Source organism: Hyalella azteca, unplaced genomic scaffold (assembly GCF_000764305.2).
Source record: "Hyalella azteca isolate HAZT.00-mixed unplaced genomic scaffold, Hazt_2.0.2 contig14059, whole genome shotgun sequence".
NCBI classification, from domain to species: Eukaryota; Metazoa; Arthropoda; class Malacostraca; order Amphipoda; family Hyalellidae; genus Hyalella; species Hyalella azteca.
Window position 1 is genome coordinate 52,527 of NW_025943958.1, and position 27,821 is coordinate 80,347.

At 37.6% G+C, this 27,821-nt stretch overlaps 1 protein-coding gene across 1 annotated transcript in view; it reads right to left on the reverse strand.

The window, feature by feature from the left end:
• Positions 1-27,821, reverse strand: part of LOC108672326 (protein held out wings) — a 112,628-nt gene that overhangs the window by 36,334 nt on the left and 48,473 nt on the right. Inside the window, exon 2 of the mRNA XM_018159968.2 lies at positions 7,892-8,025. Coding sequence (XP_018015457.1) covers positions 7,892-8,025 — 134 coding nt within the window. The remainder of the gene's footprint in view (positions 1-7,891; positions 8,026-27,821) is intronic.

Sequence of the window (27,821 nt, forward strand, 5' to 3'; positions counted from 1 at the left end):
TTAAGATAAAATGCATAAATAAAGGAAGAGGGATAAGATGAAATACGAGACTAAAAGTTAGACTGGCACTATCCGTGCCCAAAGAATGCCAGTTCCAGATCCCTAAGATGTGCGTGACTCTAAAGTGTACGTTAGATCACTAGGTCGTGTTTGTCCTGGACTCTTTGGATAGTCGAGATTATATTCCGCTGACTCGGGGTCAACCGAACACGCGAGCAAAGGGTGGGCATCCCTTGTGCGTCTTACTCACAGAAATGAGTAAGACTTTGTCTAAAAAGCGATGCACTTCTCGCCTTTGTGTGGGGCACTCTGACCCAGGGGTTGGAAGTACGTATAAGTGCTGCGTGCAGAAAGTGTGTCACAATGTTGACAGTGTTACTCGCTCATTTTTCTGAGTGCAGCCATCTTACGTTTTGTGCTGACCTCAGTTCGCTCGCTCTCAACTATGGTTCATAAGCCTTCACGGCTTATGCTACATGGACTAAAATTTGCTATATGGACTAAATCTTGTGACCTGCAAAAGAAAAAATTCATTCTAATACTCCTAAATTCTTCGCAGGGAACCATAAATTCAACACAGAAACAGTAAAATTCTGCGCACGTACCACAAAAAAACGCAAAATTGACAACGCTCGAACTCAACTGTCGCTATAACTTGGGTCTACTAAAGATTTGGCTGAGTTACTTCAAGCCAACGAAACGGACGCGCGCAACTAAAACTCGACTGAAGCAAGGCAAGTTATTCTGAGCTTGGGTGTTTAGTTTGGCTGGGAGCAAGAAAAGCGAGCTAACTTTAAGTGTGGTCGTAGATTTTCAAACGTTGCGGTGGCACACGAAAAAGGAACTAAAGAAGAGCTTTCTGATAAAGACACAATCGACGCAGTCCGATGGGTACAGAAAATAGCTTCACAGCGCGTGCCAAGACTTTCTTGTACGAGAGGTACTTCAATTAGGAGCGTATTAGCGAGTGTATTGAAGGAAAGCTGATAGATGTAAGTCGGCATTCAAAAGGAAAGTTCCAAATAACAATTTAAAAAGCAAATCTGAACACTATCGAAAGTAAAACCACTTGCCACTATCAATTTTCAGAGCATCAAATTTTGGATTTGCCGAGCAAGCGATTTAATAAAAGGAAGAAGCACTAGGTAAACATTCCGTACAAATTGAAAATGCAAAGCTATTTCGTACACAGAGGCAATGGCGCCGCCTCTCAAAGAGCCAGTAAACCTTGTACAGATCGGCGAACTGATAATTCCAAGAGCTTCAGAAAGTTCGACCAAGGCTGTGAATTTTTTATTCTCTGAGCCACACATAGAGAACAGCGCAGCAATGTCGCAGACACGATATACATAGATGCATGGGAGAAAAACACTCCATGCATCCATCAGAATTTGCGTTTCGTGCGGGAGTGCAACAAAAGGCGCGATTGTATCGCAGTACGCGAGCATACTTCGAGTACCGAGGTAAAGATTTTATAAATACGAACCCGGCACGAGGAAATTTAGAGTGGTTCTAGGGACACTAGGGCAGTGGTTCCCAACATTTTTACCAGTCGAGTATCAAGTGAGATATATATTGAGTTGTGCCACTAATCCTACATACACTAATGTGTATGTAGGAATGTTGTGCCACTAATCCAACATCTAATATGTAGTTTTAGTTCTGATATCTATCAATGCATTAAAATTAATGAAATAAATGCAAGTACGGTTAGGATTTTACGGAAGGAAACTGGGCTTAGGTGATGATTGGCTACGGGTATTATAGCTGCAAGTCGTAAGCAAAATTTTTTAGGCGAGGCAGTAATAATAAATTTCAGTAAAAAACAGCTAAATATCGTTCATGACCTCGAAATCGTCATAATACGGAAACTGGAAGTAAAAAAATAACTTTCCTATACTCGAAGAAACACAACTCCAAAATAAAATATGATCGCAAGAAGCAATAGGAAACGATCAAGTTGAGAAACGCCTCCACACGTTGCATAAACAAGCGAACGCTAACGACGCAAACGAGCTCTCGTTAATTAGGAACAATAAACACTGTACATTATGTATATTATAAAGTAAAATGTATTTATTAATATACATTGTCAAATTATATTATTGTCAAATTACATTATAAATTATATTATGTTATAATATTGAAGATAATACCGATACATATTATATATGATATAGCCTGTATATGACACAGCGCAGCATATGCAATAAGGCGATGAATATTAAGTTGCAGTAACAAGTCATCAGCTAGAGGCGGCAGCGCCAATACCGACCAACTCTGACAGTCCATCAGATAAGCGGGATCTGCGGAGGCCAATTAACGAAGTGGACCTCTCAGTGCTGCTTGCGATGCAGGGCCTATACTTTCAAAAAAAGTTAAGAGATCGTAAGTTCATCAGCCAATCATTGACGGCCTTTCAAGCAAAATCCACCAATCATAGACAAGAAAATAGAGCGTAAGTACTTACGTTCACTTAGCGTGTTTTGAAAGTATGGCCCCAGGTTAACAGGAACCACAAATATTAGTCAAGGATATTAAAACGTACCACGAGTTTATAGATCCACTCATGAGAGATCTTTATGATAACAATAACAGAATCAGCGTTAAACCAGTCCAAGTAACTTTAGGCATCAATTATTCAAAATAAGAAGTCATAAATAAATCAAGTTATAATCATCGAAGCAAATCTCTAGCATTCCATTGACTAGCTTAAAGCAAGCAAACTAATACTTTGCGACCGATAAAAATACCACTCGGTCGAAAAAATCCAACCGCGAGAAAAGAAGAGTAGAATCAGGACCCAAACTGAATATATAGAAACAGCGTTACGGAAAGCCTTAATCTGCCTATACGTCACCGATTTGAATGGAAATGAAAGACATAGTGTGGCAGGTCCAGTATAGAGCAAGAGTCTGGCGATAAGATGGTCCAGGAAGAGCATCAGGACGGAGCTTTACGAGACGCTCGGGACGTGGGCACGAGTCACCTTATCAGAGTACGTGGGCATGAGACGGACGCTCCATCAGGGTACGTGGGCATGAGACGGACGCTTCATCAGGGTACGTGGGCATGAGACGGACGCTCCATCAGGGTACGTGGGCATGAGACGGACGCTTCATCAGGGTACGTGGGCATGAGACGGACGCTCCATCAGGGTACATGGGCTTGAGACGGACGCTCCATCAGAGTACGTGGGCATGAGACGGACGCTCCATCAGGGTACGTGGGCATGAGACGGACGCTCCATCAGAGTACGTGGGCTCATGACGCTCGGGACGCGGGCACGAGTCACCTTATCAAGGTACGTGAGCACACGCCCTGTTACGTGAGCACAAGTGGGTAGTACCCACTCGCATTGTTCGAGTTTGGATGTTCACCGAGATTGGAACAGACTCGCAGGTTCGAGCCATATCAAGCTGCGAAAATTCTGCGGGTAGGCGACGCAAGATTAAAGCTTGGGTGGTGTCTCATACGAACCCATGATCACAATAAGACGGAGATAGGCAACTAGATGTTAATATACAATTAAAAGAAGCAGCTGGATGTAAATATACAGTTACTGTATGCTGGAATACCGAGTACTGTAAACGACCGCGCCTTAACCTATAAAGAACACAACTGCGCGAACACTCCCACGCAGGTTGTTGATCGCTCGTTTCCAACACACCGTGAAACTGGAATTGTGTGTAGGTGTCATGAAGAAGAAAGCTCTTTTGTTCAATAATTACATATAAGGTATACGATAGTTACTCTAAGTGTGCTCATTTTTGAACGGATGTTGTAAATATCTGATCGGCGTCCAGAAATGCTATTGCAAGCTTTGACGAATGACTTGTACGCAATTCGCTAAATGAAAATTGTTCATCAGAATGAAATAATGTGGCCAAACTGTTACTATGCTGTGCAACTAAATGTTCCAAAAATGCCAATTATTACTGTTCGATAATAGATGTGAAGCGAAATTTCGAACAAATCATTTTTAGAACCAAAAACTGATACGTGAAAAAATGCGCAAAATTTAAATCAGCCAACGCAGGTAAAAAGAGCATTAAAGATTATATAATAAATAATGCTTTAATTATATATTAAAGCATTATCAATCACCACAGAGGCCATTGCATTATTTCCTGGCCTTCAATGATTTAAAGCAAGGCTACGTACATAACATTCAGTTAAAACTTAATAGCAAAGAAAACACCACAAAATTTCATAGTATCTTGACTGTACTAATCACTGATTTATCTGTGTTCTAGAATTTTCGAACTGACGATGGAGCTGGACTCCGAAACGTTTTCTTTAAAGATACTATGAAATTTTGTGATGTTTTCTTTGCTATTAAGTTTTTAGTGAATTTGCGATTCAAGCAAACGAGTGATATTATTACTCATAACATTCAGGTTATATTCTTCTTAAGGTTTATACGAATAATAGGCGTTTAGTAGATGATATGCGGGTGCATTGGCATAGTCTGGCAGAAGTTGTTCTTTAATGCAGGCTTTGTTGACAAGAGAGTAATTCTCATTGAGAATTTGCCAGCTATTTTTATCAATTTGGCGAATTAGACATCTTGCATGATTTCTAAATTCGAATATGCATAAAATATTTGAAAGATATTATGCATACCTCTACAGCGTTCCTTGAATGGCACGTTATCAAACGATGAAATTAGTTATATGTTAAAGTTCAAGAAACGCGCCACGAGTAAGAATGATTGAAGGAAAATAAAAAAGGTCTGTTGCCCAGGTGTTGCGTGCGTGTCTGTCACGAGCCTTGTACGGGCGACACTCGTCCTACGTTGGAGCTCAAAGTGTCATCCACGGTCGCTCGTTTGCCGGAGATAAGAAAGACAACATTTTTACCAGGGCTGTACCGAAGCATTTTTCTCACTTCCAATAAAGACAGTAATAATTTTTACACAGGCTGTATCGAAGCACTTTCCTCACTTCCAATAAAGACAGTAATCATTTTTACCCAGGCTGTACAGAAGCATTTTTCTCTCTTCCAATGAAGACAGTACGTATCATTTTAAACATGCTGTAATAACGAATTTTCCTTCCTTCCTATAAAAACAGAAATCATTTTTACCCAGGCTGTGCCGACTCATTTTCCTCACTTTGAATTGTGAACTCGTGCAAAATCGGATTGAACAAATAGAAGGTTTGATTATTCAACATTGCAGTGCTTCGCGTTAACGTTGCAGGTAAATTTCAAGACATAATCGCGAAAAAATAGAAAGGAAATCCAACGCCATGTAGGAAGACAACCCTCATCTTAATACATTTAGTATGAATGACAAAATGTTATGTATTGTAAGAAAATTTCACACTTATTGAGCAATTTTAGATTACAAACAAATAACCGCATTCTCCACAGTTCAGATATTTTCCACAAAATACTCTCGAGTAACATATATATACTTTGGAGTAACATATATACATGGAGTATATATATATATGGAGTAACATATATATATGGAGTATGGAGTAACATATATATAGTTTGGAACTAGCAAAAGAAGAGTTGACTAAACATCACTCATCTCATATGACATGACACGGCTTTTAAACATGACAAGAGATTGATGATGTAGAGAATCTTTCTTAGCGCAGCTCCGTTTTTTACTTGAACATTTCTTTGTATATTGTGAAACAAGGGTAAAGAAATTTTTGTATTACAGCTCGAACATTCGCATTTGGTAATGCTAGGATTTGTGAATGGTGAGTGTTCGCTTTTATTTGCATTTCAATATCCATTCAATAAATCAATAAATAATCAATTAATAATATTTTTCTATTTTCAATGTGGATGACATACAAATTTACGACAATTTACTCTACATAAATAAATAACTATTAATTAAAAAAATACTTGGTCAAAATTTGAGCAGAATATTTGCAGTGTAATTACTTTTTGTAACAAATGTACTACATATGCATATAATACATACATTTTGTAACATATGTACTATATATGCATATAGTATATATACATGAATTATATATTAGAAATGAACACGGCAATGTGTTCATTTCTCAGAGAAATGAACGAGACTTTGTCCAAAAAATGATACACTTTTTCCCTTGTGTGGGCGATCGTAAACCAATTTGGCTCGGCACATGGACGTATCAGTGCTACGTGCAGAAAGTATCTCACTTTTTGGACAATTTGACCCATTATTTTAGTCTGAGTGTGGCGGGGCTTCGAAGGAGTATGACGAGACGAAGCATTTAGAGGAAGGCAGCACAGGATGTAGCCTCTACTTCTGTAATGTACTTCAGTACTGTGCATAATGTCCGAGTACAGCTCTTCAGTAACGTACTTGAGTACTGTGCATAATGTCCGACTTACTAAGTACAGCTCTTCAGTAATGTACTTGAGTACTGTGCATAATGTCCGACTTACTAAGTACAGCTCTTCAGTAATGTACTTTAGTACTGTGAATAATGTCCGACTTAAGTACAGCTCTTCAGTAATGTACTAAGGTATACTTGACTTTAGTACTGTACGTGCTTAATTTCCGACTTAAGTAATGTACTAAGGTTCTTGACTTTAATACTGTAAATACTAAATACATTAATATTGTACTTTATTACCGTATTTCAGTATAGTAATTCAGACTGTACTTTCGGTACTGTACTGAAAATAAAGTTCAGTACTGAATACTGCAGTACAGCAGTAGTATTCAGTACATTACTTCAGCATTCATGCATCAGTCATTATGAGGAGTACAGCGCACAAGTGACTCATAATACATTAATATATCCGCGACAGGAAATTAGAACTGTTTGACTCATGAATACAGTCTACTCAATTGTGTCATGTTTGTATAGAACGTCATGAACGCCTGGTAAATAATACAGGGTGTTAGCTAGCTAAATATCGATTGTGCATTCAAAACAGGTTGCAAGTTTGCCCGCACGACTTTAACGTTGTAGAAACGTATTATGAATGATGAAATTAATTATAAGAAAATTTCTTCAATTTGAAAGTTGATACGGAAAATAGATTCATATTCACCGATAAAACACCGACAACCGAGTCAGAATGATAACTATTTAATACTCCTAAGTGCCTAGAGCGCAACTAACTAACTATTTAATACTCCTAAGTGCCTTCATTGATTGGCGCGACAGGATTCGATGTGATGACTCAAAGAAAACAAGTTTAGCGAGTTTGGCGCGAACATTAAAGCCATTAAGGAGAAGAAAACACACGCCCAAGCTGAGATCCAGCCATATCTGGTCGCAGCGCGTCGGCGCGATATCGCCTTGTTAGGTGCACGTTGCAAATGTGATCCGCACTGCGAATCTCCTTCTAAGATAAAATGTGCTAAATCGTGAGGTGTATTTTCACACTTGAAAATAAATTAAATTTTACTAAGAAATGTATCAAGTTTCTTATATATTTTCGTCCGAATTTTTTACGCGCTCAAGCTCAGTTAAGCACTTAAGCTGGAGTACAGTAAGTATGAGTTACACTGAAGTTCTGATATGTTGGTAAGAATGAAAATGCATACAATGAGCAAAATACGTACGAGGAAGCGAACGAGATAAGAGATGAAAATATTACGCAAATAATTAATTTCTAATAACATTGTACATCACAACGTCACCGAATGTCTCGTGCTCATAAATCAAGTAACATTACAGCACTTATGTCACCGGTCTTCAATAGAAACTATATTGGTTATAAACAAAACTGAACTGCAAATTTCGAGCGAGATCGAAAGAGCTTCGTACTTATTTTACGTGGTTATCGAACCCTGCAAAACGCAGTGACTTTTATTGTCCGCTTTTATTGACGAGCGGCGAGTTAAGTGCAGTAGGTATATATTGAGTGGCGACTAAAGTGCCATTGATGGCATTAATTATATATAGAGGGTACTCACATCTGGATGTTCTTTGACAGGAACATAGACTTTTTCCGACAAGGAGACTGTCTCTCCTGATGGTTCCGGTAGATTGAGTGGTTCTTTAACCCCGCCATTGATTTGAAACAGATTGCCGCGCACTTTGCCGATCTCTGTGGGAGAAACAATTACAACATTAAGCCTATAAATAAAAAGTAATGATAAACAATAACTAGAAAGAATAATTTGTTTGTTATACATTTCAATTTATCTACAGAAATCTCGGAGCAGCATCCGAGGGCTGGTGGCTATGTTACAACTCATATATAATACTTCATAAAGTTAAAACTAAATTTATATTGAAAAAGCTCCGTCACGAGCTTATTAAAGATAAAATTATCCCAGAACTTACAAATCAACTTGATTCGAGTAACTGTTATGCTATTCTTCATTTTATTACTACAATAAACATGCGTGTAACGAACGGCTTGATCGAGTGGCATTGACGAGCGACCCTGCATTTACCGCGATACAGAACACAGTCCATACATATCAAAAGGAAAAGCCAATAATCATGTCCTCTAGACTTATTTGATATTGATGTTTGTTGATCAATCATCAACGAAAACGAACCTAAACTGCAAACATTGAGACACGGGAATTTAAACGTATCCTCGGTGGTTATCTCGTATAATGATAAAGGAAAGGGAAATATTCCTCGTAGCGGCGTACGTACTACGAAACGTAATCTGATTTTCTAAAGAATGTTGAACAATGCTTGTTCAAGTTTCATTGTCGGGCTAATGAAATACGGTCAGAACATTAATGTTATTCAGGTATTCACGTTATGAAATCGTTCAAGTGCCGACCATGTACATAAAAAACAACCTTGTGCAGCATTGAATTCATGCATAACTAGTGCCTATATAAGCACAAAGAAGAGTAAATGTGCCTCAATATTTTTGGATCCTGGTCGGCATTGACACAATCAACAAATTATGCGTCATCGCTTCATACTCTAATCATATTATAATGAACAATAAAATAAACACTGGGGGGACATGTATGTAAACGCAAAGTCTGTGACCAACCAAGCTGTGACCTATCACTGCTCTTGACTGTACATCTGGGGCCATACTTTCAAAACTCGCTAAGTGAACGTAAGTATACTTACACTCTATTTTCTTGTCTATGATTGGTGGATTTTGCTTGAAAGGCCGTCAATGATTGGCTGATGAACTTACGATCTCTTAACTTTTTTTGAAAGTATAGGCCCTGGAAGGATAAGTGGGCAGGTAAAAAATGGGTATGAAAAAAGTGGGCCACGTGGGCGAATAATCGAGACGAGGGCACACGGTAGAAAGTTAAGAGCGCGTGGGCAGCTCGCACGTAGGCGGGTAACCCACGCGTGGGCAGGCTATATTGCAAACATCGTCAAGGCTCCATGGACGCATACGTGGGAATTACGTTTTGACGTTAACTGAAATTATGCACAATAATACGATAATAAATGCGATAGACGCTTTTAATACTCAATTTAAAACTTATTCCATATAATTAATTATGTTATCGCGTCACTCACGCGGGGGCAGGCGATATTGCAAACATCGTCAAGGCTCCAGGGACGCTACGTGGGAATTACACTGTTATAAAAATTACCGTTAACGGTATTACCAGCGTTGCAGTGGCTGGTCGGCACGTGAAAAGAAAAAACGTGTCGCCGTTTTTATTCTAATTTAACACTAGAAATCTATAAAACATCTGATAAAAACGGCGAAACAGTTTATTTTCACGGGGCGACCGGCCACCAGAACGCCAGTGGGATCGTTTTTTCACCGTTTTTTTTAACAGTGTAAGTTTTTTTCTAACAGTGTACGATTACTGAAATTATGCACAATAATAAATACGATAGACGGTTTCAATACTAAATTTCAAACTTATTAAATATAATAAATGCTTTTACCGCATCACTCACATTCCATAACATGATACCATTCATAATGAAGAGCAACGTGGCAGAGAATCTCATTAACGAACCTTCTGCTCTTCACTTCTTTTAGAGTTAATGTCAAATTAATATCAAGTATGAATATACCTCATTTCAGTTGGCGAGAAGTTACATCGACAGCATATCTTTCATGAATAAACCAATTTATATGAATATTGAAGAGGGAAAATGAACGAATCATAATAACAGAAGTGCAAGTGTTGCGTTTCGTTATGCACAAGTTGAATAACCTAAATCAAATTAATATTAAAGCGAGAATATGAACAAATTATTATAACATAAAAGCAATTACGGCGTTTTGTTACACACAAGTAGAATAAACTAAAATAAATAAATGTTAAAGTGTAAATAAGAACGAATTATTATCAGAGAAGAGCAAGTGTTGCGTTTAGTTCTACACAAATTGTAGAATGAGATGCATGTATAGTATCCTATATATAGGCAGGCCTTGGTAAGATAAGAGTTTGCATAAAGTGAAGGTAAAGTTTACTCAAGCACTTATAGTCTACGCAACATGCAGTACTTGCTATCAAGGCCGCCTCATAACACAACACAACAAATAAAACAAACTCTCTGCATCAAGACTCAAGCAGCACTCAGAAAATGTATGGATCATATTGTTCAAAAACCAGCCATGCATTTTCTTACCCACATCAAACGGAAATTGTCTAAAAACTGAACCATTTTCTTATTCACATCAAGCGACAACAACGGACCACTAATTCGTTCTTTTGTCGGGCCAAACTGAGTCAGAATGACCCAGGAACAAGCCATCTCCGCATCGCTATTAGGACAACAAGTCTTTCATTTCTTTGAGTGTACACAGCACATGCGCAACTTCTTTTCAAAGCACAGACTTCAAAGATTGACCAAGTCCATATACGATAAGAGAACTCTTGTGAATTACGTTCGTTGGTTCAGAACAACGCGTCGAGTCAATAAAGTACTGAACCTTGAATCATTTTGTATGGCAGTTGCGTAGCAGGGATTGGCTTAGACAAAAAGCGTCCGCTTCGAAGTACTCAATAAATACAGTCTCATTCATGGATTTAATGTGTCAGGTGGAGATAAAAGATTAAGTGGACTTACACGCACCTGTTCTGCAGGACAAGACTTGTTTGGCTAAACCTGGCGACCTTCGGACGACAGGATCAGTTTTCAGAATCTATTAAAGTGCGATACCGGCTAATGCGTTGCTAGCTAAATGGTCCTTGTGCTTCAAAAATGATTATACCTAATTGATAAATAGAATATAATAGATAAATAAATATGATTCGGTGCACGATCAATTATAACAACATTAAATAATATTTTATTGAAACCAACAGGAAATTTCACAGGGAAAACATCGCCTTAAAGTCTCGTATAAATCTAAATAATACCACTGATCTTTGAAATTCTGTAACATCAACAGATCTTTATAGACCGTCTAGAAACTCAATTGCGATTTGCCGCAATTTTGACAATTGTGTTGATCAAAACAAGTAGCCAAAAACATAACATTGCAATTGGCCTACAATATGTCGCTGAAATTAAAGCAGTCACATTTACATAAAAAAATAGAAGCTTCCTTGACCAGCAGCTAGGACTAGCTGTGTACACAGTAAAATCAATCTGTAATATTGTCCAACTGGTGACATACTTCCTGAGCGTAATACTGATACACCCGTATACGTCGATTATAATTAGGTATAAAGGATGACCCACACGAGAACAATGAGTGCACATCGCTATTTGGACAAAGTCCCTCTTATATCTTTGAGTGATGAGGACAGTCGCGTGTAGGCATGGATTTAATAGATTGAACTATTATAGATTATACCGCCCTGAACTATAACTATATATATCGCCCTATGAACTATAACTATAACTGAACTGTACATTATATATCGCCCACTTGCAAACACGGACAACTGCGTCGTATAGCACAATGCGACGTCAGGCCTTCAATAATGGCCATGAGCTATGAAGCTTTAGAGGCATTTTTAAAGGTTCGGTGAATTTTAAAGTTCAGTTCAAGCAAAAATTAGGAGGTGGAAATGGGATATAAAATTTTTGTAGGCATGAAATCAGTGATTAAATGTGATGATTTAAACAAAAATGCTTCTTCATGCTCAATTTTGATGACAAAAACACGTAGAATTCTTCCACATCTAAGGGGAAATTTGTCACCGTCACTTCGTTGGATTAAGTTCAACTTAAATGATTTCTACAAAATAGGTATACTGCCTAAATAGATTTATTTTATTTAAACAATATTAATTATAATAATAATGTGTGGTGTGTAAAAATCGATCACTAAATCGAACGACTACGATCGTTACAACTCTGTATACTATCGATTTCAATAATAAATTCATCGACTATTGGCGGAAAATTAATATGTTATCTTGAATCCAACGATGCCATTAATGTTATAAGCTAAATGCGTGCGCTGAAATACTATTGCCATTACATCAGACGAAGTTATAAGAAACACAACTAGTTTTTCTCGAGAGCTGCAATGCAAAGAAAATACTCGAAGATCATAAAGGGAGCAGAGGGCGGCGATTCAAGTGACAGTCTCATCAATATAAGCATCGACAACAAGCCTAAGCTGAAGGTATCGCGGGGACTCTGGTATCACACCTACCATAGATCATATGTCTTGCAACACATATACACTGTTAGAAAAAACGGTCCCACTGGCGTTCTATATAGTGGCCGGTCGCCCCGTGAAAAAAAAAAAAACCGTTTCGCCGGTTTTATCAGATATATTTTGGATTTCTAGTGTCAAATTGGAATAAAAACGGCGACACGGTGTTTCTTTTCACGTGCCGACCGGCCACTGAAACGCCGGTAATACCGTTAACGGTAATTTTTCTAAGAGTGTACCGAGAATAGCATAAATGTTTATTATTCTATGGGAGAGGCTATAAATTTATCGGTCGTTCGAAATCGCATCAAGAACTAAATTCTCTCCCATAAAACAGAAAATAGTGCATAAAATTTATATAAAATGTAATAGCACTTGTTGATGGTACGACAAGCACAATTGAAAATTGAAACATTGATTGAATATTGAAACTAAGAAAAATTCATATATCGGGGGCTTCTATGTACATGACGTTATAATTGTTCGCGCGGTGATCAATGTGGTAGGGAGCGATGACCCCCATAAAATTTACCTTCAAAACCACAACATAAGTAATAAGTTCGACATTTAAAACTGTCGACTGAACTCAGTCAATCAGCATGGTATTTTTAGGAGTATTCATGTAATTTTTCCTGTAATTTTCAGAACATAAAGCTACGATTATTTAGAAGTTTCCTGGCTACGAGCACCCAGGTGTTTCACGATGGGTTGACAAGGCCGCGTGTGTCAAGGGCAGACAAATACGCGCTGTCAGTTAGAGTACCATTGCAAACAATGCTACACGAGCTATGGCTTCATAAACCAAATACAACCTAACACTCGAGCACGATCACCGACCAGCCTGCCCCCGCACCACGAGCCATTAGCGTACAAGAATTAATTATTAGTATACAACAATATATTTTCTTTAAAATAAAAAAAAAAAAAAAAAAAAAAAAAAAAAAAAAGAACACGAAAGTGTGTTGAGGGAACGTGGCGCTTGTCAGGCAAAATATGTTGATGGCAGATCGACGTGCAATGCAATAATTTGCTTGAACAAAGTGGAAAAAATTGCAACTGCTGCTGTAAAACGAACCATTATTTTGCATTTACACACATAATATCGTTTACATAGTCGCATTGTAATGCTAGATGGACGACACTGCAATAGTATGACACCAGCTCCAACAATGGACAACGCTTTCATTCCTTCCTTTGAGCTAAGGGCCAAATCCAAACCAATATTTAGCACTAATTGGCTACAAAATAGTTGTAAATGGACGTAAAAATATCAGCCTGATACAATTATACACTAAATTTGATAAAAAGTGTCTTCGAGACGTACGTTCATCGATGTCTCTATATGTTGAAAAACCTTTACAGTAAATTAAAAACTGGAGCAATACACGAAGCCCATGCATCTGGTACCACTGCAACACAGGCAAATGTAACCGTCCTGTTCACTCACATAGTTCCATCGAACAGCAACAAACTCTGAGTACCCAAGTTATTGAACATTTTAAAAATTTAACATTGTTGAGTTTCCCATGCGCCGATCGCAACACTAAGAGTACCTATGTCAGGAACTAACGATTAGTAATACGATCAGGTTAAGCGAAACCCTCATGTTTACAGGTTTACACATCGACTTTTACACTACTACTAAAGTACTCGAAAAAATTTCTTTACTTCATTTAGATTTCCCATGCACTGCACCGGTCGCAACACTAGGAATATGTCAGGAACTGGCGATTGGTCATACGATCTGGCAGACCGAAACCGTCGTGTTTACAGGTTAGGTGGAGAGAAGAAGCTGGTCGACGTTATCGAGTTACGGCTCCTACTGTAGCTAACGTAACGCGACTCTTCCTTGCGTGGGTGTATAACGTTCCAGCGTGACTATCCACCACGCCATGGGCTTGCATTAATTACTATATATCTAATGACCACTAGGGTATTGCAAAGCATGCGTCATGCTAACTACTCGCAGCCGACCATTTATTCGTGGGTTTTACCCGTGAAAAGTACATGACCTCACGAAAATGAATATTTTGTGAAGAAGCTTTGACGTCATTTACAACTATAACGCTTTGAATAAGTGTTTCTTTTGTCATGCTAAACCCGAAAGCCACTAAAAATAATAATTATAACAATCTATAAATACAGTTGATATTCGTTAGATGCACTACACTAGCACAAGAGAGACCAACAACGTTCTGATGCCTGTATTGTTTCTCTCCAACTGTTATAGCATCCAACAGTTTATAGCATCCGGCGTCGACCAAACAATGACGTTCGCTTGGTATTGTAATAGCGATCGAATATCAATCACCTTAATTATATAAGTTGATAACTTGGTTCATAAGTTTCGGCCTTATAACAAATCACCAGATAGGTTCCAAATAATTATTAGTATTCGCAAAACATTTAAGAAAATTAATCTTGTGCAAAAAAATCGTATTTTATATCACATTTATAGCGAAACTGAAATTTCAGCAACATTTTGGATTACATTCAAAATTCTACACGAGTAAACTTTTATCACAAATTTTGAATTAGTAATGAAAATTGATTGAAATAAATTCCGTATCAATCCTCGTGAAGAACTAACACAAATTCACGCGTTATACTCGAGCTTGACCGAATAGCCCTTAATAACAGTAATTTAATAGAAGCCGTAAATAAATTAAACATTTCTGGTAATTAGTATTTAAGAAATAATATATATTGGGCCCTTATATGATATATAAGGGCTCTGCTTATTTAAGCAATAAGCAGAGAACCCGGGTAACCGCGAGCAATAATTAGCTCTGCTTATAATAATAATAAGCTCTGCTTAGTTAAGCAATAAGCAGAGAACCCGGGTAACCGCGAAGGTTGTGTGCCGGTGACCTGCTATGAGACCAAAGCTTGAGAAGCGACCGCAAGGTTCCCAGCGCCAGATGAGGTAACGAGCGTACGGCTCTGGTTACGTCACGGCGCTCCGTGAGGTTGGTCGCTACGCCGACCGGAAGGAAGGAAAAACTTAACATCTACACGCAGAAAAATTTATGGGTCATATAGTCCAAACAGTGACTTGGAAGGAAAACTTAACAGCTACTCTCAGAAAAATTTATGGGTCATATAGTTCAAATAGTGACCTGGAAGGAAAACTTAACATCTACACTCAGAAAAATTCATGGGTCACATAGTCCAAAGTAACTTATTTTCTGCACATAGCACTAATATGCTCTCATACCGAGCCAAGCCGTTTCAGATGAGTACGCATAAATGATCTATAAACGAATCTTCGCTAAGCAGTGCATGAGTCTGAATTGAACTCAAGTTTGTGTTTGGATTGACTGCGACTCGAAAATTCCTTATAGACAGAGATCAATATTGATTTTCAGGCGAAAATTTTCACAAATATAATAAAAAAGTACCAAAAATCAATTTTTTATACAAAACCACATGTGCATTCAGTCTTGTCCCTCGCAAACATAAAAATGCAGTAATCAGAAAAATGAATGGAACACATCATCTAAATAGCGACGTTTTCTACACCTAGCACTAAAACACCTTTCAGCCATGGATACAAAACTGGGTCAGGATAAGCAACTGAAAGGCACCAAATGCATCGCTATTTGGACCAGTTCTCACTGATTTCTCCGAGTGGAAAACATGGCCGGCTGTAGCCAGGTGGCGTCCAAACAAAATTGACCAGCAACCGGCAGGCGAAAAATGCGCGGGAAAACAAAGGTGGCGGCAGAGGCTGAACGTGACGTCGCGGTTTGCTGCCAAGGCCGTTGATGCCGCAGCTTCCTGACACAAATACGCACGCTCGAGGTAACTGGAGCACTAGGCCAGGCAGGCAGTGAGTCGGCCTATGTCAAGCAACCTTATATGATTCTCCTTACATTTAAAAGCCAATAATAATGATAATAATAACGAATAATAGTAAATAATGATGATATTTTAATTAAAATATTTGATATTTTTATAAAAAAAACTAGGCACGCTCGAGGGAATTGGAGCACTAGGCCAGGCAGGCAGTGAGTCGGCCTATGTCAAGCAACCATATTTGATACGCCTGATATTTAAAAGCAAATAATAATGATAATAATAGCAAATAATAATAAATAATAATGATATTTTAATTAAAATATTTGATTTTTATAAAAGAATACGCACGCTCGAGGTAATTGGAGCACTAGGCCAGGCAGGCAGTGAGTCGGCCTATGTCAAGCTACCATATTTGATACGCCTGATATATAAAAGCCAATAATAATGATAATAATAGCAAATAATAGTAAATAATGATATTTTAATTAAAATATTTGATATTTTTATAAAAAAAAAAACTAGGCACGCTCGAGGGAATTGGAGCACTAGGCCAGGCAGGCAGCGAGTCGGCCTATGTCAAGCAACCTTATTTGATTCTCCTTACATTTAAAAGCCAATAATAAGCATATCATTATAAAAAATCTTCCACCAATGGGATTTTTTAAAATTCATAGGAAAGAACAAATCTAAAAAAATGGGATATCTTTATAGGATACGTTTTTAATGAAGATAATAGTGGATTTTCTGGCTTATTATTTGCTTTTAAATTTGTGGTTAATATGCGATTTAAGCAATATAGTAGCATTATTATTTTATTTTATTAGATATTATAAAGTGAAATACGTGCGGTCTAATATTGCAAGTTACCATATTTGATTATAACATATTTAGCAGGTCACCATAAATACGGCATTAATAGAGAACATGATAATATGCGGTTTTCAGGGATTCACCTTTATTTTCGTGGATATACTAGCAGAGGAAAGTTTAATGTGCGAAGTAATACGGTGAGCCTATTGGGAAAGCTTTAATTCCGAATACAACATAAATCCAATGAAGCAAGAGATGAAACTCATGAAGCAAACTATTTATTTCAAGACCAAGTCAGGAAGTTGGGGAATTGACGGAAAGATAAACCAGGAAGAAAGCAATGTGCATTTAGGAAAATAAAGTGTACAACACTTCTATAAACTCAAATGATAATCCGATGACATTTTTTACTCCTGAATTAGGAATGTACCTTGACTATAATTTGAAATACTATGTATAGAAATCGTTACATAGCCTAATATTGGCTGGCAAGCTTCCATGCCCAACAGGAGTCCTATTTTGGGGTGAAAGGAGGCATGGAGAAATGACATCCTGTCCTCTCCGCCGAGCACTGGTTTTAGACTAACTTTTAACCATCACATCATAATCACGTATGGACACATAGCCATCAATATACAAACTTTAGTTTACAGTAGATTTGCCTGAAAACACTTCAAAATCACCATAATCTAAATGGAAAGAATATATACACTTATGACAATAAAATCGGTACACGATCGAGGTTAAGCGGCAAATAAATTGCCCAACTCGTCGCCGAGAAAAAAATTCATTGATCAAAGAGAGAAACTACAAAAATTCAACAAAAATTTGTTACATTGACGTGAAGAGCTAAACAAAGACCAAAACACACACACTAGCATCGAAAAATAAATTGAATGTCATGTTTATTTTTTCGGAGACATAAGATGAATTTTTGCATTTTCAGCAGCTTTTAAATGAATGTAGCTTCTAAATTTCTACAAGTACCCTCGGGTTGAAGTCATCCGAGGGCACTCAAGTGCTTCACATCCTGACTTGAGTGAAGGGTTTAAGCTTCAATATTTACCAAGACGTAATCACCCATCGCCAGCACCACTTTAAAGAACTACCCGCACGTAGGTTTTGATACTTCCGGAATACTTCCCGACACTTTTCTCGTCAGTTGAAACGTTTACCTGAGTTACTTCAGGAACTTACCATCATATGACACGTACATTGAAATAAAATAATTACTCCATATGACATAGAGAACCGAGATTGCAGTTCCAAGTGAGCAAAAAATACGTTTTTTGTTGATTGCAATTGTAATGGTTTCGGGACGGATAGATTATTGTACACTATTTTATTTTGAAATGATATTTACACGGTACTGCCACAAGCGGTTAGTTTTATCTTGCTCCACAAGGATCGCTAATGACCGCTGGACGCTTACATGACAAGCGATCCATCATAGGTAATGTGCTCCATCAGCGCAGCAGGACTTCACCTCGAGGAAATATCACTAATCAACCTATAGAAGGCTTCGTGCAACTGCAACACGTGTACAATTATTTCAATCAAGTTTGAGAGACCTTTTTAACAGTGTAAAATTATTCCAATCAAATTAGATGGACGTTAATAACAATGAAAAATTACTTTCATCAGTTTAAGGGAACATTGTGGATATTTTAGTATATAATTAACACTAATTATCAAAATATCCTCGTAAGTGAACCATAGCAAAGGCACACGCATCGCTAGAGATGAACTAGATTACTAGAAAAACCCCTTCCTTCAAGCTAGCGTATATACGTGTGCTGCCTGCATATTCCCAATCTGGGCCTATACTTTTAAAAAAAGTTAAGAGATCGTAGGTTCACCAGCCAATCATTGACGGCCTTTCAAGCAAAATCCACCAATCATAGACAAGAAAATAGAGCGTAAGTACTTACGTTCACTTAGCGAGTTTTGAAAGTATGACCCCAGGGCTGGACCAGAAATTTACAACAGCAAAAAATCACTTATTTTCTCAAACAAAGTACCTTGTCAGTGATAAAACAGCAATAAAAACATTCCTGTTATTAACTCACTCGCTAGCGATGCGATAAACTTCACATCGCAACCGGAGAGCCGAGTATCCTGAAGTTAAAGTCGGCATACACTGTGGGTAATGAATGGGTCATATTGACCAAAAAGTGTATAATTTTATTATCCACAGAACGGACGTAGCATTAACACGTGTTTCTCCCAGTCCGGACTGGGTCAGGATGACCCACCCAGAGGCAAAAAGTGCATTTCTGTATGGTTAAAGTCCCTTACATTTCTCTGAGTGCAGAAGCAAGCCAAAGACTTGCACTAAGAGGACGATCAAAAGGTAATGACATTATCAACAGAGCGTTACTGAGAATTTTTGAACCACATTTTAAAGTCGAATATGCTCGTCAAGCGCAAATTCAACATCAACATCTTCATTGGGTCAGTTTTATCATCCGCAGGAACTCTGCATTGAACGAGGATATCTCGGCAATGATCAAATGAGATATAACATCGCATGACATGATTTCGTATAATTTGGGCTAGAAGCCGAACAAAATTTTGAAAATCGATAAACTATAGTTAAATATAAGAACTCGATAGGAGTTTATGAATAATACAGAGAATACATAGGATATATGTGCGTTAGGCTCAACATAATACCAAATAATATAAGCCGTACCTTAAAAGTCATGCATAACACACCTATACATAGACTGCATACCTCAATCTCTCTTTGAGATGCTAACGCTGCTTCCATCGTGCCAGCTTCAGCGGGCTGGACATCTGAGACCTTCCGCCCCTTGTGGATGATGAATAATTGAGACCTTCCACCTCTATGGTGATGTTCATCTTGACTTTCGGTGCGAGATAGCTAAATAGCTGAAGCGCTAGTAAACATTTGGCCACTAAACTAAACTAACTAAACTCAATCTGATTTATACAAAATGAAAATATCAAGCGAGGACAGGACCGAGCACGTCAACGAACAGTGAAGTGCACACTAAGCGCGTCGTGTTCCACGCAGCAATATATATACATCAATAATGTATGTACATCAATAAAGTATGTACATCAATAATGTTTTTTGATGATAGTTCGAGCCTACATAATTACAGGCTCCACTAAACGCTCATTTATATGCCGGCATGAAAGGCCTATCAGCACGACCAGCAGCTCGTCCACACTAAAATAATTTCAAAACAAAAATATGTAGAGAAGACATGAATTGTATGCAAGCATAAGCCATGGTTATTACCGTTACGAAATAAAAATAATGGCTACAGAGCAGATTTTTAGGAGAAAATCTAAGAACTCGGATTTTAATTCTTTGTCATGAAGGATAGAAGATGTGAACGTCTTTATAAACACATATTTAAAAATATTCTTACTCAAAAACTTTGAAATTTTTTCGATGGTAATTTTCATCACCGAGGCATTTTGGTAAGATTAATGTATGGGTAGACATCGAGTCCATCCATACATTAATGTATGGGTAGACATCGAGTCCATCCATACATTACCCGCTTTGCCTACTGACAGTATCTCTAGTTACCAGCCCTGTATAGATCCAAACAGCATTAATGAACGTTACCGAATCCATAGACAAAGACATTAAAGATTAAAAAACTTGCGATTTTTGTAGATAAAAACGAGGCACGTTGCACAAGGCATTAGTTAATGAACAACAACTCTAGCAGACGCACCCTCTGCTGGTGATGCTTCAGAAGACGAAGGTGTAGTCCGCTCCCCGACAGAGGTAGGACGCTAACAAATGTCATGCACTTCATTAATGGTGTTGCCACGCATAGCTCGCCCATGTCTATGTTCATTTTGTGTGTTGCCACGCATAGCTCGCCCATGTCTATGTTCATTTCGTGTGTTGCCACGCATAGCTCGCCCATGTCTATGTTCATTTCGTGTGTTGAGTGTTGCCACGCATAGCTCGCCCATGTCTATGTTCATTTCTTGTGTTGCCACGCATAGCTCGCCCATGTCTATGTTCAGACATGAGCACAGCGTGACAATACGTGGCAGAGAAACACTCATTGCTAGGAGACTGATGCTTCAAAAGACGACTCGCGGTTTCGTGAATTCTTCAAGCATATCATATAATCAAAAAAGTTCTACTGAATATCCTATGATGATAATTAAAACCTGAATCTAAGTGAAAAACTTGAGTAATTAATTAAGATCGAAGAACAATTTTTTTTAATAGGAGTTAAGGAGATTTTATAATAGGAGTTAAGTTAGGATTATGAGATAGTAGCAAAAAAACCAACAACGCACAATCCCAGACCCGATTGAGCTAATAGGTAAGCTGCAGGTTGCAAAGATATCCTTATAGGGAGTGAGTTTTAAGTGAACGATCGAGTGGCGAGGAATGAGTTAGATGAGGCCTTTTGGCGATAGCGTATAACGAACGCGCTAGCTTGTAAGCTTGTGATTGAACATCGCAAAAAACCAAGGCTGGATCTGGATTTGTTGGGAGCCTGAAGTAGCATCAGACCCAGCAAGTAAAGAGTGATAACAGGCCCTGCAGAGCCTGCAGCAGCATCAGACCCAGCAAGTAAAGAGTGATAACAGGCCCTGCAGAGCCTGCAGTAGCATCAGACACNATGAAGAACTATAAGAACTGCCGGGGATGAAGAACTATAAGAACTGCCGGGGATGAAGAACTATAAGAACTGCCGGGGATGAAGAACTATAAGAACTGCCGGGGATGAAGAACTATAAGAACTGCCGGGGATGAAGAACTATAAGAACTGCCGGGGATGAAGAACTATAAGAACTGCCGGGGATGAAGAACTATAAGAACTGCCGGGGATGAAGAACTATAAGAACTGCCGGGGATGAAGAACTATAAGAACTGCCGGGGATGAAGAACTATAAGAACTGCCGGGGATGAAGAACTATAAGAACTGCCGGGGATGAAGAACTATAAGAACTGCCGGGGATGAAGAACTATAAGAACTGCCGGGGATGAAGAACTATAAGAACTGCCGGGGATGAAGAACTATAAGAACTGCCGGGGATGAAGAACTATAAGAACTGCCGGGGATGAAGAACTATAAGAACTGCCGGGGATGAAGAACTATAAGAACTGCCGGGGATGAAGAACTATAAGAACTGCCGGGGATGAAGAACTATAAGAACTGCCGGGGATGAAGAACTATAAGAACTGCCGGGGATGAAGAACTATAAGAACTGCCGGGGATGAAGAACTATAAGAACTGCCGGGGATGAAGAACTATAAGAACTGCCGGGGATGAAGAACTATAAGAACTGCCGGGGATGAAGAACTATAAGAACTGCCGGGGATGAAGAACTATAAGAACTGCCGGGGATGAAGAACTATAAGAACTGCCGGGGATGAAGAACTATAAGAACTGCCGGGGATGAAGAACTATAAGAACTGCCGGGGATGAAGAACTATAAGAACAGCAGGCGAAAATTGCGAGTATAGAGCAGCAGCGGTACTATTTAACAATGCATTTGGCTTATCAACACCATAAATCTATCTGTCCAGGAAAAACGTTGATAATGAGTTGATTTTGTTGAAGTTTATTGTAAAACTACTTATATGAAAGCATTTTGCAACACTTGTAACGATGTAAAATCAAATTAATTCTATCTTCATTAGAACTTTCTGGAATGCTGGTAATAATAGTTGTTTTGATGCATTTCCATCCGTTTAGGAATCTATTCGCAGACTTATTCATTGGACTTATGGACCTATTCATTTATTTAACCACTTAAACACTCAAGGCTAAAGTAATGAAAGCGTGACTGACATCAAAGAACTACCAGCAAATTATCCATCATTAATGTTACGCACTAACAACGTGAACGTTTACCTTCAAATTGCTGCTCGTGACTATTCTTTTCAAATGGCCGGTTATTTCCTATTGCTTAGGCCGCCTGGAAGCACGTGTCGCCCCAACCACGGAGAAAAATTTATATATTTTAAAGGCTTAGTTATATTTTAAAGGCCTAGGATAACGTCATCACGGTCTTTTTCGTGCCAGTCTGGAGATATTTGCTGTAATATTAAATGATAAAAATGTCCGAGACCCCACATAGACCAAATAGATTATAATAACTTTATATTAGTAGAATCCAAGAGGCATTACCATTGATAACCAAATTATTATTGTTGTAGAATTCTTTAGATATTTACAGCCGTAATGCATCAACAACAAGAATGTCATAGACCTATAATAAGTAGCCTAGATAACAATAATCTTATTTTTGTCTAATCTTGCATGGAGGCATTTTCTTTTCTAGAACATTATGACAAATAATAATTTTATTTTTATAGTGAGCATTATGATACTAGTGCATTATGATAAATAAAATAATAGTAATAAATAGACCTTAACCTAATATAAACCATTGATCATCACTATCTTATTTTTATATAATCCTTATAGGTTCATGAACATGATCTTAATTTAAACAAAATCAAGCAAAGAAACTTCGGTTACATTTCAGCCTAATAATCGGCATCTTATCACAGTATTGTATCGTGCCGATTGTAAATCATGCGCAGTATTGTAATAATTCTTCATGGCAAAAACAAAGAACCATGTTTTTAGGCTCTAATTACTTATTATTGAGCAAGGCTTAATTTAATAACTTGTTGCTGGTAATTTAGGATGATAACGAGAAGGACCCAACACGAGGCTTGCTTGTCCGACACGCAACTTCGATCGACAGGCCATTCTTCGTCCATGAACATTTAATTCCTTATCCATAAACATTTAATTCCTCATCCATAAACATTTAATTCCTTATCCATAAACATTTAATTCCTCATCCATTAACATTTAATTCCTTATCCATGAACATTTAATTCCTTATCCATGAACATTTAATTCCTTATCCATGAACATTTAATTCCTCATCCATGAACATTTAATTCCTCATCCATGAACATTTAATTCCTTATCCATGAACATTTAATTCCTTATCCATGAACATTTAATTCCTTATCCATGAACATTTAATTCCTCATCCATGAACATTTAATTCCTCATCCATGAACATTTAATTCCTCAGCCATAAACATTTAATTCCTTATCCATGGACATTTAATTCCTCATCCATAAACATTGAATTCCTTATCCATAAACATTTAATTCCTTATCCATAAACATTTAATTCCTTATCCATAAACATTAAATTCCTTATCCAGGAACATTATACGCTGTAAGCCGTCACGAGCAATGGCGGAAAACCGGAAGCTTTACTCGTTTACATTGTTAGAATTATGTTATAGATTTTTAGAAATAACCTTCGAACAGGCTAAATTAAATAAATTCAATATATAAAGAAATAAAAATATTTCAACAGGAATTTTTCAAATTAATGGACTTTCGAACTCAAAAAAAATCTTCTCGGAATACTATAAACAAAATAGTTATCTGGCGGTCGCGCAGTTGAAAGAAATAGCTTGCTATATGAATCTTCTAAGTAGTTTATCGTACTATCATTATTAACAGAGAAATACGAACTAATAAGTGGCCTTAGATAACATTTCGCTCCGCTGGCAATGACTCGACATAATATAAATTGACAAGCGACAAGTCCTGAATTTTAATGTCTTTAAAAACATGAACTTAAAGACTCAGAATTGTAGCTCAGCATTAATCTCCATTTTCGATCCCACTGCAATAAATAACGCATAAAATAGTGCAAATTCATTCTAATTAAATGTACAGAGAAGTGCAACATAAAATGCAGCCATTAATTAAGCGCTCTCTTCTAAGTGGAGTCGTTCCCGCTTATGACTATGATTATTATACGATGTGTATATATATGATATAACACATATATATGTACATCACGAAGCCTCAATGCGCCCCCGGGCATCATTACGCATAATTGAGAGATATCCTGCAATGATTAAGAGCTAGCACTCAGGTAAATAAGTGGGTCATACTGTCCAAATAGTGACACACTTCCTGCCTGTAGCACTGATACGTGATTTTTAATGGCTAAACTGGGTCAAGATGACCCACTTAATTACAAAAGTGCATCACTATTTGGACAAGATTCCATCAATTTCTCGGCTAAACTGGGTCAAGATGACCCACGTAATTACAAAAGTGCATCACTATTTGGACAAGATTCCATCAATTTCTCTAAGTGCTAGTGCGTTTCAGACGCTGAATAATATTGATGCTACTGAGGCGTGTAGCCAATTAGATGGGATGATAGTAGAGCCCGTGAGCATTTACATTCATTAGTATGCACTCATAATAACATGCATTAATATTACATTACTTGTTGCTAGCACGAACAAACATTTCCTGCATTAATAATAATTAACTTCATATCCGTGCATCCATGGGCAAAGAATCCTTTTCAATTGTTTTCTTCCGGAAGAAAGAAATTCGATTTCTAAGTTGATAATAAATATACTCATACTTTTATAAGGATTCTAGCTTCAATTACTCACTTTAGCGCTGAACACGATATCTTCACCGGCTACACATATCAATAAGACGGACAAATTCAGCTTGGAATATAAACTTTAAAACTGACTTTACATGCCTAACCTCGGCTCAAGAAACGACATATTCTCAACAGACTTCGTTACTTCTATATTCAGGCAACTTTAATATACTATACATATTCAGGCAAAATTGTAAACGATGACAAGGATTATTCAAAATAATACAAGAACATCAACAACAGTGGGACCGAATAGATAAAAAATATATGATTGGATGCAGCTGCCAGTGAACATTACGGAATTCAAACGCACGTTTCGTTTAAAGAGGGATAAAATTTGAAGAACTTAATTGGCATTGAGGAGTAATCTTGCAGGAAGCTGGACAAGTGTCCACTTTGAAGAATGAATGGATCATATCGTCTAAATATTTATATTTTTCCACTCACGGCAAGAACATATCATACGTAGCACTGTTATGTCCTTTTGTCGGGCCAAGCCGGGTCAGGGTGACCCACGCCAAGGCAAAAACTGCATTGCATTTTGGACAAAGCCACTCGCTTATTTTTCTTAGTGAACTAAAGTAATGAGGAAACATCGCCTCTGATCGTTTAATAATATAGGAAGCCTTAGTATCAATCAAGTCGTGCCCATTGTAGTTATCTAATAATTAGATACCCAATAATTAAATTAAGTCGTGCCCATTGTAGATATCTAATAATTAGATACCCAATAATTAAATCAAGTCGTGCCCATTGTAGAAATCTAATAATTAGATACCCAATAATTAGGTGAATATAATGAAGCCGCATGCACTCATGCATGACGGCAAGCTTCACGAAGTTCAGATTAGATGCAAATTCAGACGACATAATCATCGGCTTAGAAGGCAATAATCGATCTGCTGGTAATCATAATTAATCTGCATAAGCTTGGGTCAAGAACACAAATTAATAATAATTTAATTTGCATAAGAGTAATTTAATTGATTCACTGGTCATGTTACCACAAGCATACAAGGAATTTTTATGGTATAAAGTATTTACTTTATACCATAATACTTTACTTATACTTTACTTTATGGTATATGGCATAGAAAAATTTCGAGCTATTAAAAAATTTGATAATTCATATTCTACTTTATAAAGCTCATCTAATTAGCATGAAGGTCTGTAAATCACCACATACACTCGTAGCAGATAAACGTTAGCAAAATAAGTCTATATTCTAGTCACAATACCGATAGTTTGCGTTATTTGAGTCGCAAAACAGACCGGTAGTTCGGCGTTATTTTAGTAACACAACAGACCGATAGTTCGGCGTTATTTTAGTAACACAACAGACCGGTAGTTCGGCGTTATTTTAGTAACACAACAGACCGGTAGTTCGGCGTTATTTTAGTAACACAACAGACCGGTAGTTCGGCGTTATTATAGTCACACAACAGACCGAAAGTTCGGCGTTATTTTAGACACAAAACAGACCGGTATTTCGCAGTATCCCCAGGAATTAACAAACTCAAAGACAAGGCACCGCTTGATGGCTCTTAAATCACCCCAATTTTCTTTCAAACACGTATAAATTTAACGCGTTCTTTCTTCAAACATAATGCGTTCTTTCTTCAAATATAACTCTTTATTTCTTCAAATATAACGCGTTCTTTCTTCAAATATAACGCGTTCTTTCTTCAAATATAACGTGTTCTTTCTTCAAATTTAGCGCGTTCTTTCTTCCCATTTAACGCGTTCTTTCTTCAAATAGAACGCTTTATTTCTTCAAATATAACTCTTTATTTCTTCAAATATAACGCGTTCTTTCTTCAAATATAACTCTTTATTTCTTCAAATATAACGCGTTCTTTCTTCAGATATAACTCTTTATTTCTTCAAATATAACGCTTTATTTCTTCAAATATAACTCTTTATTTCTTCAAATTTAACTCTTTATTTCTTCAAATATAACGCGTTCTTTCTTCAAATAACGCGTTCTTTCTTCAAATATAACGTGTTCTTTCTTCAAATTTAGCGCGTTCTTTCTTCAAATATAACGCGTTCTTTCTTCAAATATAACTCTTTATTTCTTCAAACATAACGGGTTCTTTTAAACGCGTTGACTGCCTTTACAAACGTCGAGTATTGGTCGACAAAATGCGACCGCTTCCTCTTGGCATGGCGCGCGCCGGAGCCGGCGTCTCTGCACTTCATCTCGCGATGTAACGGGCGTGAATTTTTTGCTCAACGCCATG